The 13,097-nt window shown below is 49.1% G+C and overlaps 1 protein-coding gene across 3 annotated transcripts in view; it reads left to right on the top strand.

The window, feature by feature from the left end:
• NMNAT2 (nicotinamide nucleotide adenylyltransferase 2) overlaps positions 1-13,097 on the top strand; it is a 120,100-nt gene that overhangs the window by 84,108 nt on the left and 22,895 nt on the right. For 2 of the 3 annotated variants that reach the window (XR_012724979.1, XM_075320611.1), the window contains exons 3-6: positions 4,861-4,928; positions 7,535-7,613; positions 7,861-7,987; positions 12,483-12,563. Coding sequence is in view for 2 of the 3 variants with exons in the window: in XM_075320611.1 (XP_075176726.1) it covers positions 4,861-4,928; positions 7,535-7,613; positions 7,861-7,987; positions 12,483-12,563 (355 nt within the window). In the remaining variant the exon portion in view is untranslated. The remainder of the gene's footprint in view (positions 1-4,860; positions 4,929-7,534; positions 7,614-7,860; positions 7,988-12,482; positions 12,564-13,097) is intronic. The other variant, XM_075320612.1, reaches the window with a different exon arrangement.

Below are 13,097 nucleotides of genomic sequence, written 5' to 3'. Positions count from 1 at the left end.
AAGGATACAGGTCAGAGGTAGGGAAATCAAAGTAATGTACAAGGGAGGAAGCGTAATGGGTTGGGACTGGGGTCAGACAGACAGGACTAGAGTAAACAAAAGGCAGGACAGGGGAGTCACGGAACGTGACGGACGAACAGGGAGGAAGACGCAGGTCAGGACAAGGTAGCAGGGAGGCAGGACAGATCAAGGTTAACTCACGGGAGCCAGAAACGCATGCTGCAGAGCAGGAACTATTACTGGTGATGTTCCAGAGGAGTAGTGCCAGGATACAGTAGCCTGTCTTTCAGAATAAGGTAGAAAGGAATTAACCCCTCCCATGACCTGTAACCCTAGAAGAGGATACAAGCAAAAGCTCAGCAGCTGCTGAGCCAGGAATGGATCATGATACCAGCATGATGCAAGGGTTAAAACAAAGAATTCAGGGATGCCTGTATTGTCAAGATCTGATCTGTTGTTTATTTGCTATTTTTGTTTAAGCAGCAGTAGTTCTGATTGGTCAGACTACAATGTCAGACTGCCACCTCACACTGTCAATGTACAATCTCTATAGAGAGCCTGATGTGGGCGGGGCCAGCTCTCTCAGCTCTGCTACATGCCTAAATCTAAAAATTCAGATTGTGTCAGAACGGCTGCAGCCAGTAACCTATGTAATACATCGTTGGATTCAGGATCTCTATGCCTACATTATGCTGCTCTAAGATGCGATTGCAAAAACCTGCTAACAAATTCCCTTTAAAGGGAATCTAATGGATTCATGCCATGGGCAGCATGAGTTGGACATTGGTCCTGTTACTGCAGCCATGTATGTTTCGTCCCACTTCATTTCAGAAGAGAAAAAACAAAACAAATTAGGAGCACATTTGAATTGTCTCTGGACGACTTTTAAGTTTTTTAGTTTTTTTTTAATTGCTCTAGCCTTTCAGAGTAAAACATACAGAGTTGTAATAACACAGACCACGCGCACCATGAATCAGCTGCTCAGCTCCCTGTAACTTATTATACCTTTGTATAGTCCATATATCGGTGATCAGAGGCTTCTAGAGCGCTCTACTGGGCTCCTTGTACCTTCATATTCCAGTGATGCCATGTTATGGAATTATTGCTTCCGTGCCAAAATACACCATGGGATCCCATTCCGCAAGATACGGCATTATTCATGACGCCTAAAAAAGAAAAATTATAGGCAAAGCTGATGCAGTGAATTACGCTAAATTCAAGGCCTGATAGTCATCACACAAGGACAAGAGTACCAAAAGCCGTCATACACCTTCAAGCCCTGCACAACGATGACATGGGGTCATAAGTGGATTAAACCCTGTAAAGAGGACCTATCACCAAATCAAAAGGGGACAGTTTTTCTGCTGATTTTATTCCTTCTGATTCCCTGAGCTTTTTGGGGGTTTGTTGCTTTTTTTTATTTTTAAAATCGCCATACGGTTCCAAAGATATGAGCCTTTTTTTTTCCCTACTAATGTTTATGGTCTTTACAAAGAGGGCGTGGTCACGGTAATGACATAGCGCAGCCTAAAGACACGCCCCTTTGTAAAGACCATAAAAAAACTGCACTAAATACAAAGGCCCGTATCTCTGGAACCATTTGGCCGATTTTAAAAAGACAAAAAGTAGAAAACTCAGGGAATTAGAGGAAATAAAATAACATAAGAACCTCCGCACTTTTGACCTGGTGACAGGTACTCTTTAAATGAGAGTAACACATTGATAAGTATTATTTTTACTGTGTATATAAAGGGGAATATTAGATGGTTCTGTATCTAGGAGTGGAACTGCACGAGAGTCCTGAAATGTTGCATTTGAGTCCAATTTTGGCTCATGTAATTGATCATACTTATTTAATCACAACCCGTTCCTTCTTCTTATGCTACTAAATTGTAGCAATATAATATCTTAGCAAATTAAATTCTTTGCGTACTGATCACAGACAATAGTTTATAGGACACAGGTCAATGGTAGCAATTATCAGCGATTCGAATTCCATTTCCGAAGTGAATATTCCGGGACTCTATTGTATTGTCTTCTGCGCCTTCTTTACGCTTCTCCTGTTCCAGATGATTTTTATCTAGAGCTTGTTAATTTTGCTACCAACCTATCATTCATTGCCTCTGCTTCAGCTTCCTTTAATGTTCTTCACCCTCTGGTCAGCCCGGCTGCCTCCTCCTCCTCCTCCTCCTCCCTTCATGCTTTTAGCGCCCTTTAATGTCCTCCAATCTCCAATCCAATCTATCAGCTTGATCTCTTCTGCGTACAGAGATTTACATTGATTAGCCTTCATGTTTCATCCTCAATCTTTTCTCCTCCTCGGCTATTTCAGATATTCCATTCCCTCACATGGTTGTCCGCAGACTTATTCGTTGACCACTGAATTATTAGAAGGATTGTATCACCCAAAGACAACCCCTTTCAAAATGTGGCTGCTGATGGCCATCAACCATTACCAGACTGCCCCGTCAAAGCGCTGAGATTTCATCAACATAAGTAGGGATCAGAGACGTGAACAAATGAAGGTAGTGTGATCCAGTGCCAGCATAGTTATAACTTTGGGTAAGTCTGAAATGCGTAGGCTTGCCTGACTTGGACCTATTTCATGGATGCCTATGGGAATTTTTAATCACTGAGTCTATTTTAACTGCCACAATAAAACTGTTCCCTGGTGCTGGATCACGCCATCTTCATTTGTTCACTTCCTGCATAATTGTGGACACCAGCCATGAAGGTCCCTGCACCAACATTGGAACGTATGGACTTCCTTTGGCGAGCTAATCACTATTAAATAAGTGGTGAGTAGAGATGAGCGACCTCGAGGTTTGGTGTTCGTACCAAACACAGACTTTACTAAAAAAACAGAGTTCGGAGTTCAGAGTTTGTTTTTATTACGGATGCAAACCACTGGCGTGAGTATCGCTGTGCTCGGGTGCGCTCGGTTATGAGCCCAGTGCGAGCCGCTTGCCGTATTTGATCGGCTCACACTGGGGGTAACAACAGCGTGATCAAATGTAGTGTGCACCCCCTTCAAAAAAAAAATAAAATGGAAAAACCCCTCTCACCCACCCTAGAAGTGATCTGTTCATTGCTGACTATATTTTGGCGGAGACCCGAACTGCTCAAATAGTGACTTCCATTGGGGTTCATGTCAAGTCTGGGTCCCAAACCGAACTTTATCTAAAGTCCGGCGGACCCGCCGAATCGAACTTCCAAAGGTCCGCTCATCTCTAATGGTGAGCTGATACAATTGTTCTACGTAGTAGTAGTACAAGGCAGCCAATAAGACTGGAGGGTCTCCATGTAATACTCGAGTCGCTAGACCCCATAATAGGCAAAGACAAGGTTGTTTTTCTGAAACAACCTCTTTAAAAATACATGCAATCATTCACATTTCGATTACATTTGACCCCTGTGGGTTTTTAGAACAATATTACTGGCACAAGAATGAGCATGTTGTATCTTCTCATTTTCACACGGATGTTTTTCGGCAACGCGTGAATAGGATTTTCAAATTAACATTCGATTGAAAGCCAATTCCACCAAAATCAAGTGCTTTGGTAAATTTTCACCTTGTGTATGACAATGGAATGATGTGTTCACTCGTTTAGGTTTTTTATGATGTTTTTAACTCCCAATCCAATCGTGGATAAAAACCAAAACATAATACATAAAAAAACCCTGAACGTGAGAACTCACCCTTAAGGCCCTCATACATATTCAACTGACGTCAGCCAAACCGGTCAATATCGGAGGTATCAGCCAACAGTCTAATGTGTACTGGAGCCTCAGGACTCTCCCCCGACAGATGAGGTTGACGGAAATAAGGGGCAGGCATTAATGACCCTTGTTCTCATTGAGATAAGCCACCAGTAGAGGAGTCTACGGCCAGAGTCACTCTTTTGAGAGATTCTCTCGAGTCTCGCATCGCATCACCCAGCACAACCTGACGCCCTCTGGACAGGAGCATCTCAGCTGCATAGAAATACATGCAGCCGACCCGCTCCTGTCAGGAGAGTGTGTGACCGTTCCGGGTGATGTGATGCAAGACTCACGCGAGTCTCTCGCAAGTGTGACTCCGGCCTAAGAGCGTCTCATAGAAAATACAGGGGCCCCTGGCAGAACGAGCGATAGCAGCTGGCCGATTGATAAGCTGAGCAACAATCTTATGTATATGGGGCCCATTAGGCTGTGTTCACACGTTGTGGCTGCAGTGCACTTTTTTTTTCTGGCAACTGTAACAATAAAGCACACAATTTGCTGTAATTTTTTTAAGAAAACGCAACCAAAAAAATGTAGTTTTACTGTGATTGTGGCCAAAAAATATACCATGGATACAGACAGAAAAGGGCCCCTGTGCAAGAACAATATATGGGCCCTTTATAGCCCCAGAGCTCATTATAAAGCACAATTGGAGGTAGAAATGGGCCCACAGCCTCTTGGGCCCCTGGGCGGTTGCACAGGTTGCACCAATGATATGTCCGCCCCTGGTGTGAACGCCGCCTACGTGTAGGGTCCCCACACATTAGCGTCGTTCTGTTCTGGACGGTTCGGCTGACATGAATCACTTGTAACACTGCCAAGGTAAATTCAATTATTTTCCACAAACTCCAGTGGGATAGAGCCATAATTTCAAGAACAAGCTGCTATAATTAGTCTTCTCTTTCATCAAATAATCCTTTTAAGAAAATGTAATCTCACTCTTGGGAAATATAATTAACAAAAATACTAGAAATGTACATATAGTGTTGAATCAGACGTGCAATGGGTCTATGGGTGTAAAGTGTTTCCTGCGCGCGCCGGTTCCGATCTTTTCATGTCCATGCACTGTCCTCTTATGTGTCCTTGTGTCTTTTTTAGGGCTTGGTCTCCAGTCGGCATCGGCTGAATATGTGCCAGTTGGCCGTGCAGAACTCCGACTGGATTCGGTGAGATTTGGTGTTATTGGGCAAAGTATAAATAACTTGTACAGATGTAGGCACAGAGTGGCCTCCGTAAAATCAGGCCAGCAGAAGACAACTGTATTAAAGGGACCTTCCACCATAAATATGTATTTGTCTTTTTCCCTGGTGTCAATGCCGCTGTTCTCCTACATTTCATGTTGTTTTTCTTTTGCTCCTTCGCTTCTCCGCTCCTGAGATATTGCCCCTTCTTCCCTGGATATAAACCTAGTCATTTTAGCCAAGTGGGCTTGGTCCTCAAGTCTTCTCATTGTCATCTTCCACGCCCAGTTGGAAAAAAAAAAAAATTCTATACAGGGAAAAGAGGGCCTTATCTCAGGAATGGAGAGGGGCAGAAACAAAAGAAAATCAACCCTGGATTCAGGAGAACAGCGACATTTGCACCAGCTGAAAAAAATGACATGGCTATGGCAAGTGACTGCTCCTATTTAGAGCGGACATTGAAGCCAATCAGTGTCACAAGAGTCCACTTCTTATGGGTTGATTTGAAAATGACATTTTAGATTGCCCAAAAAGCCACCAATGGCTCAGTTTATTCTTCACTAACTTTGTATGTTTAGATTAGTTTACTTCATCTCCGCTAATGCATTCATCGATAATATGCATCTATAGGATTTCCTGATGTTTAAATATCACGGGGTGTGATGGGATAACCGGAGACCGGGGCTCCTAAACTGCCTCTCAGGCTAGGGGGGCCCTAGCTGTCCCTGATCCCAGAGATACGGCTAATGGTGATGATGTCTGGACCGCCTTCCTAGCCCTGCTCCTGTACAGCTCTGATCTAATACCCCCTCATCCTCACCCCATGACAGGAGTGGTAGAAGCCACATGTGGATTAACAGGGGAACCAAAACTCGTTCACTCAGCACCCTCAAACAGAGGTATTAAACAATAAGCGATAAGGAGGAAAATAAGAGCAGGGAGGAAACAACAAGATGATGGGAGAACTCCACAACAACTCCACTCACAAAACAATACAATCACCAGCAGGTCTGGGATACAACAGCACAGGAACCGGTGTAGTAAATGCTATAGTCGGAATGGGAAGACAGGCTCACCCAGCTTAAAAAGGTGGGTAGTGACTGTGATAGGTCTCCCTCAACGTGTGATTCAAGAGGTAACCAGCAGGCTAGAAGAAATTAACTCCTGCAAGCCCAATCACTAATGAGAACACAGCTGGTCGATGCCCAAGCCTGTCTGTGTAACTCAGAAGCACCAAAGGAGGCATAGCGAGGAGTGTCAGACTCTGCAGTGTGAACAGCGGCTGATGCCGTCATGAGTTTAGAGCCAACACCATGTGACAATACCTTCAACAGACGAATATAGACTCTGACACTAAGAAGAGTATTCTGCATTTTTTAATACACTGACTCTCGGCAATGCTTTCTACAATGCAGTCTATACAACAAAAAGGTACATCGATGACGTCCTCGCTCATTGGGGTCAAAAAAGGCACTTTTTTATCTGTGTCTAGTGAGGATGTGCCTCTGGATACACAGACAAGTGTCCTGGAACACAATCCACACTCAGTGTGATTACGCCTTACCCCTGGCTGTAATGGTGTAACCCGTCAGAGGCAGAAGTCTGATTCAAAACCAGCATGGAGGCAAAATGTATGCTAGATTGGGATTGTACGACACGGACTTCTACAGGGATTATATCTGGCCCAGAAGTATAGAAATTAAATAATTTGGAGGTATAAATTAATGGAAACTTAAAGGGCTATTCCCCAAAATAAAATAAAATGATTCCCTATCCGTAGAATAGAAATCACTTGCTGATGGCTGTGACTGTGATCCCGAGGATGGGCTTCTGCAGTCCTGTCCTGAATGCAGAGGAGGTGCGCATGCTCGGCCCCTGAGCAATCTGCAGTCCCACACAATGAATGGAGCGGAGGCCGAGCATGCGCACCTCCTCTGCATTCAGGACAGGACTGCAGATGGCTCAGAGGCCGAGCATGCGCACCTCCTCTGCATTCAGGACAGGACTGCAGATTGCTCAGGGGCCGAGCATGCGCACCTCCTCTGCATTCAGGACAGGACTGCAGATGGCTCAGAGGCCGAGCATGCGCACCTCCTCTGCATTCAGGACAGGACTGCAGATTGCTCAGGGGCCGAGCATGCGCACCTCCTCTGCATTCAGGACAGGACTGCAGATGGCTCAGAGGCCGAGCATGCGCACCTCCTCTGCATTCAGGACAGGACTGCAGATTGCTCAGGGGCCGAGCATGCGCACCTCCTCTGCATTCAGGACAGGACTGCAGAAGCCCATTCTCGGGATCACAGTCAGACCCCAGCCATCAGCAAGTGATTTTCTATTCTATGGATAGGGGATCATTTTATTTTGGGGAATAGCCCTCTAAGTTTCCTTTAATTTAATTCAGGGGTTCAGGAGCCCCGATTGTTTTGGGTCCCACTGACCGAACCTTGAGCAATCAGCATTTTACCCACCATGCTAACGATAGGGGATAACTTGATTTTTTTTAATTAACCCTTCGATATGTGCAAGGTCATTATCAGGGGTCTGTGTTCTCGGATGCAGTAGTCCTCACTGTGAAGGTTTCCTCTCTGCAGGGTGGACCCATGGGAGTGCTACCAGGACACGTGGCAGACAACGTGCAGTGTTTTGGAGCATCACCGAGACCTCATGAAGGTGAGACATATCACGGCCTATGCTGTCTGTGATGATATTGGGGGGCAGGGGGATAAGAGCATTACATTGTGCCCCAGATACCACAGAGCACCAGGATAATATTCCTTGACCTCACTGTACACTGGTAAGAAACCTACAATGAAGTGGTATATATAAAAATAGAGAAATGTTCTGTTACCATTCATTTACCTGAAACGACTGCTCTGCTAGATCTGCAGGCTCTCATAGACCTGTTGTTCCTTTGTAGAGGGTAACTGGCTGCATCCTGTCTAATGTGAACACCCCATCGGTCACACCGGTGATCAACCAGACCCTGAACCAACCTACACAGCCCGTCTATCAAAACAGCAACCTCACCAACAAGCCCACCGCAGGCAAGTGTGCGCATGACGGGTGCCACCGAACCCCCCAATATACGGAGTGACTGTGGAGACTAGATCAATGGTGCTCATCATGACTTATCTGTATTCCCCAAGCCAAAGTCTTCAGATACTGCGACCGACCTACAGAATAGATGCACCATTAACACCTGATGTATTGGTAAATGCTGACCTAATATACAGGTTGGGCTGTAATATGCAGTGATTGACATCTCCCAGAGGAATATAGCAAATATTTCAATACAAATCAATGGATTAGTTTGAAGAGAAACATTTCAAGAACATTCATTATTAATAGGATTTCTGGAAATAGCGCTCATCCATATTCCGCACTCCCATAGGAATGAATGGTGCGGCCGTGTGCATTCGGCTCCTTCGTGGTCTCATTGGGGGGTGGGGGACAGTGGTCAGACCCTTATCCAATGGACAGGGAACTTGGGAATACCCCATCTCTTCTGTTTACACCTTAGCGTCTGTTCTGTTCCAGAAACGGAATTTATGCAGAGGGCGGATCCGTTACATGACCGATATAAATGACATCCACAGGGCCCTATCGACTATAGTGGGGCTCCTTTGTGGGAGGGACATCCTCAGTCTTCTGCACATATTGTTGCTATCCTTACTTTAGTGGAAATATAGCTAACTGAATATGCAAATTAATCTTCTGATCATTGGAAACCATCAACAAGTAGATTGGTTCAATAATGCAAACAAGTCAAGCCACGGTGACCTCCTCATGTGCAGTGCATTGTGGTGAGGTGCAGTGCATTGTGGGGAGGTGCAGTGCATTGTGGTGAGGCGCAGTGCATTGTGGTGAGGTGCAGTGCATTGTGGTGAGGTGCAGTGTGGTGAGGTGCAGTGCATTGTGGTGAGGTGCAGTGCAGTGTGGTGAGGTGCAGTGCATTGTGGTGAGGTGCAGTGCATTGTGGTGAGGCGCAGTGCATTGTGGTGAGGTGCAGTGCAGTGTGGTGAGGCGCAGTGCATTGTGGTGAGGTGCAGTGCATTGTGGTGAGGTGCAGTGCATTGTGGTGAGGTGCAGTGCAGTGTGGTGAGGCGCAGTGCAGTGTGGTGACGTGCAGTGCAGTGTGGTGAGGCGCAGTGCATTGTGGTGAGGTGCAGTGCATTGTGGTGAGGTGCAGTGCATTGTGGTGAGGTGCAGTGTGGTGAGGTGCAGTGCATTGTGGTGAGATGCAGTGCAGTGTGGTGAGGTGCAGTGCATTGTGGTGAGGTGCAGTGCATTGTGGTGAGGCGCAGTGCATTGTGGTGAGGTGCAGTGCATTGTGGTGAGGTGCAGTGCAGTGTGGTGAGGCGCAGTGCATTGTGGTGAGGTGCAGTGCATTGTGGTGAGGTGCAGTGTGGTGAGGTGCAGTGCATTGTGGTGAGGTGCAGTGCAGTGTGGTGAGGTGCAGTGCATTGTGGTGAGGTGCAGTGCAGTGTGGTGAGGCGCAGTGCATTGTGGTGAGGTGCAGTGCATTGTGGTGAGGTGCAGTGTGGTGAGGTGCAGTGCATTGTGGTGAGGTGCAGTGCAGTGTGGTGAGGTGCAGTGCATTGTGGTGAGGTGCAGTGCATTGTGGTGAGGCGCAGTGCATTGTGGTGAGGCGCAGTGCATTGTGGTGAGGCGCAGTGCATTGTGGTGAGGTGCAGTGCAGTGTGGTGAGGTGCAGTGCATTGTGGTGAGGTGCAGTGCATTGTGGTGAAGCGCAGTGCATTGTGGTGAGGCGCAGTGCATTGTGGTGAGGCGCAGTGCATTGTGGTGAGGCGCAGTGCATTGTGGTGAGGTGCAGTGCAGTGTGGTGAGGCGCAGTGCATTGTGGTGAGGTGCAGTGCATTGTGGTGAGGTGCAGTGCAGTGTGGTGAGGCGCAGTGCATTGTGGTGAGGTGCAGTGCATTGTGGTGAGGTGCAGTGCAGTGTGGTGAGGCGCAGTGCAGTGTGGTGACGTGCAGTGCAGTGTGGTGAGGTGCAGTGCAGTGTGGTGAGGCGCAGTGCATTGTGGTGAGGCGCAGTGCATTGTGGTGAGGTGCAGTGCAGTGTGGTGAGGCGCAGTGCAGTGTGGTGAGGTGCAGTGCAGTGTGGTGAGGTGCAGTGCAGTGTGGTGAGGTGCAGTGCAGTGTGGTGAGGCGCAGTGCATTGTGGTGAGGTGCAGTGCAGTGTGGTGAGGTGCAGTGTGGTGAGGTGCAGTGCAGTGTGGTGAGGCGCAGTGCATTGTGGTGAGGTGCAGTGCATTGTGGTGAGGTGCAGTGTGGTGAGGTGCAGTGCATTGTGGTGAGGTGCAGTGCAGTGTGGTGAGGTGCAGTGCATTGTGGTGAGGTGCAGTGCAGTGTGGTGAGGCGCAGTGCATTGTGGTGAGGTGCAGTGCATTGTGGTGAGGTGCAGTGCATTGTGGTGAGGTGCAGTGTGGTGAGGTGCAGTGCATTGTGGTGAGGTGCAGTGCAGTGTGGTGAGGTGCAGTGCATTGTGGTGAGGCGCAGTGCATTGTGGTGAGGCGCAGTGCATTGTGGTGAGGCGCAGTGCATTGTGGTGAGGCGCAGTGCATTGTGGTGAGGTGCAGTGCAGTGTGGTGAGGCGCAGTGCATTGTGGTGAGGCGCAGTGCATTGTGGTGAGGCGCAGTGCATTGTGGTGAGGCGCAGTGCATTGTGGTGAGGCGCAGTGCATTGTGGTGAGGTGCAGTGCAGTGTGGTGAGGCGCAGTGCAGTGTGGTGAGGCGCAGTGCATTGTGGTGAGGCGCAGTGCATTGTGGTGAGGCGCAGTGCATTGTGGTGAGGCGCAGTGCATTGTGGTGAGGCGCAGTGCATTGTGGTGAGGTGCAGTGCAGTGTGGTGAGGTGCAGTGCATTGTGGTGAGGTGCAGTGCAGTGTGGTGAGGCGCAGTGCATTGTGGTGAGGCGCAGTGCAGTGTGGTGAGGCGCAGTGCATTGTGGTGAGGCGCAGTGCATTGTGGTGAGGTGCAGTGCAGTGTGGTGAGGTGCAGTGCATTGTGGTGAGGTGCAGTGCAGTGTGGTGAGGTGCACTGCAGTGTGGTGAGGTGCAGTGTGGTGAGGTGCAGTGCATTGTGGTGAGGTGCAGTGCATTGTGGTGAGGTGCAGTGCAGTGTGGTGAGGCGCAGTGCATTGTGGTGAGGCGCAGTGCATTGTGGTGAGGTGCAGTGCATTGTGGTGAGGTGCAGTGCATTGTGGTGAGGCGCAGTGCATTGTGGTGAGGCGCAGTGCATTGTGGTGAGGCGCAGTGCATTGTGGTGAGGTGCAGTGCAGTGTGGTGAGGCGCAGTGCAGTGTGGTGAGGCGCAGTGCAGTGTGGTGAGGCGCAGTGCATTGTGGTGAGGCGCAGTGCATTGTGGTGAGGCGCAGTGCATTGTGGTGAGGCGCAGTGCATTGTGGTGAGGCGCAGTGCAGTGTGGTGAGGCGCAGTGCAGTGTGGTGAGGCGCAGTGCATTGTGGTGAGGCGCAGTGCATTGTGGTGAGGCGCAGTGCATTGTGGTGAGGCGCAGTGCATTGTGGTGAGGCGCAGTGCATTGTGGTGAGGTGCAGTGCAGTGTGGTGAGGTGCAGTGCATTGTGGTGAGGTGCAGTGCAGTGTGGTGAGGCGCAGTGCATTGTGGTGAGGCGCAGTGCAGTGTGGTGAGGCGCAGTGCATTGTGGTGAGGCGCAGTGCATTGTGGTGAGGTGCAGTGCAGTGTGGTGAGGTGCAGTGCATTGTGGTGAGGTGCAGTGCAGTGTGGTGAGGTGCACTGCAGTGTGGTGAGGTGCAGTGTGGTGAGGTGCAGTGCATTGTGGTGAGGTGCAGTGCATTGTGGTGAGGTGCAGTGCAGTGTGGTGAGGCGCAGTGCATTGTGGTGAGGCGCAGTGCATTGTGGTGAGGTGCAGTGCATTGTGGTGAGGTGCAGTGCATTGTGGTGAGGCGCAGTGCATTGTGGTGAGGCGCAGTGCATTGTGGTGAGGCGCAGTGCATTGTGGTGAGGTGCAGTGCATTGTGGTGAGGTGCAGTGCAGTGTGGTGAGGCGCAGTGCATTGTGGTGAGGCGCAGTGCATTGTGGTGAGGTGCAGTGCATTGTGGTGAGGTGCAGTGTGGTGAGGTGCAGTGCAGTGTGGTGAGGCGCAGTGCATTGTGGTGAGGTGCAGTGCATTGTGGTGAGGTGCAGTGTGGTGAGGTGCAGTGCATTGTGGTGAGGCGCAGTGCATTGTGGTGAGGCGCAGTGCATTGTGGTGAGGTGCAGTGCAGTGTGGTGAGGCGCAGTGCATTGTGGTGAGGCGCAGTGCATTGTGGTGAGGCGCAGTGCATTGTGGTGAGGTGCAGTGCAGTGTGGTGAGGCGCAGTGCATTGTGGTGAGGCGCAGTGCATTGTGGTGAGGTGCAGTGCATTGTGGTGAGGTGCAGTGTGGTGAGGTGCAGTGCAGTGTGGTGAGGTGCACTGCAGTGTGGTGAGGTGCACTGCAGTGTGGTGAGGTGCAGTATGTGCAGTGTCGTGGTGGATAATTGCTTTTTATTCCTGTTTAGTGAGGTTTCTGGGAAAAGTTGGAGAAGGACTGAGTCGCATGTGCTGTGTCCGTCCCAATCTGCAGCGCGTTACCTTTGTGGGTAAGTTTTTTGGAGACATTTTGGACTCCGATTCATCATTTACATTTATTTTGTTATTTTTTTTCTTGACTTTTTCATATTTTTGCAAAGGCTGATTTAGCGCCAAATTCATCCGGATTGCTGAATTGCTGCAACTTCTTTTAGGCTCTTTTGGTGTTTTGCGGCTTTTTAGAGTAAAGTCCCATTATCCCTTCATTAACCTGTAAAGTCAGGGGCAAAACTACCGCGGTCACAGAGGTGGCCACTGCGACGGGGCCCGGGGGTGCAGGGGGTCCGCCGGCCCCAGCCCCTGATTCAGATAAGTGTGTCGGAGGCTGCACATCCAGCTGAAATACATCGCAGCACAGAGATCCGTGTGTCGGCTGCCGATTAAGGCCATGAATATTTATTGCTCCCCACGCACACGATCCTGCGCATGGGGAGCAGAGAATACGCTGATAGCTGACGCTGCCATAAGTGGACGCTCATGACACGGACGTCATGAGCTGCGCCGCTTACACGATGGTCAGTTCCCAGCATAGCAGGAGGATGCCG

This window comes from Anomaloglossus baeobatrachus, chromosome 8 (assembly GCF_048569485.1).
Source record: "Anomaloglossus baeobatrachus isolate aAnoBae1 chromosome 8, aAnoBae1.hap1, whole genome shotgun sequence".
Lineage (NCBI taxonomy): Eukaryota > Metazoa > Chordata > Amphibia > Anura > Aromobatidae > Anomaloglossus > Anomaloglossus baeobatrachus.
Note: the sequence above shows the minus strand (reverse complement) of the source record. Positions and strands in the feature narration are given on the sequence as shown.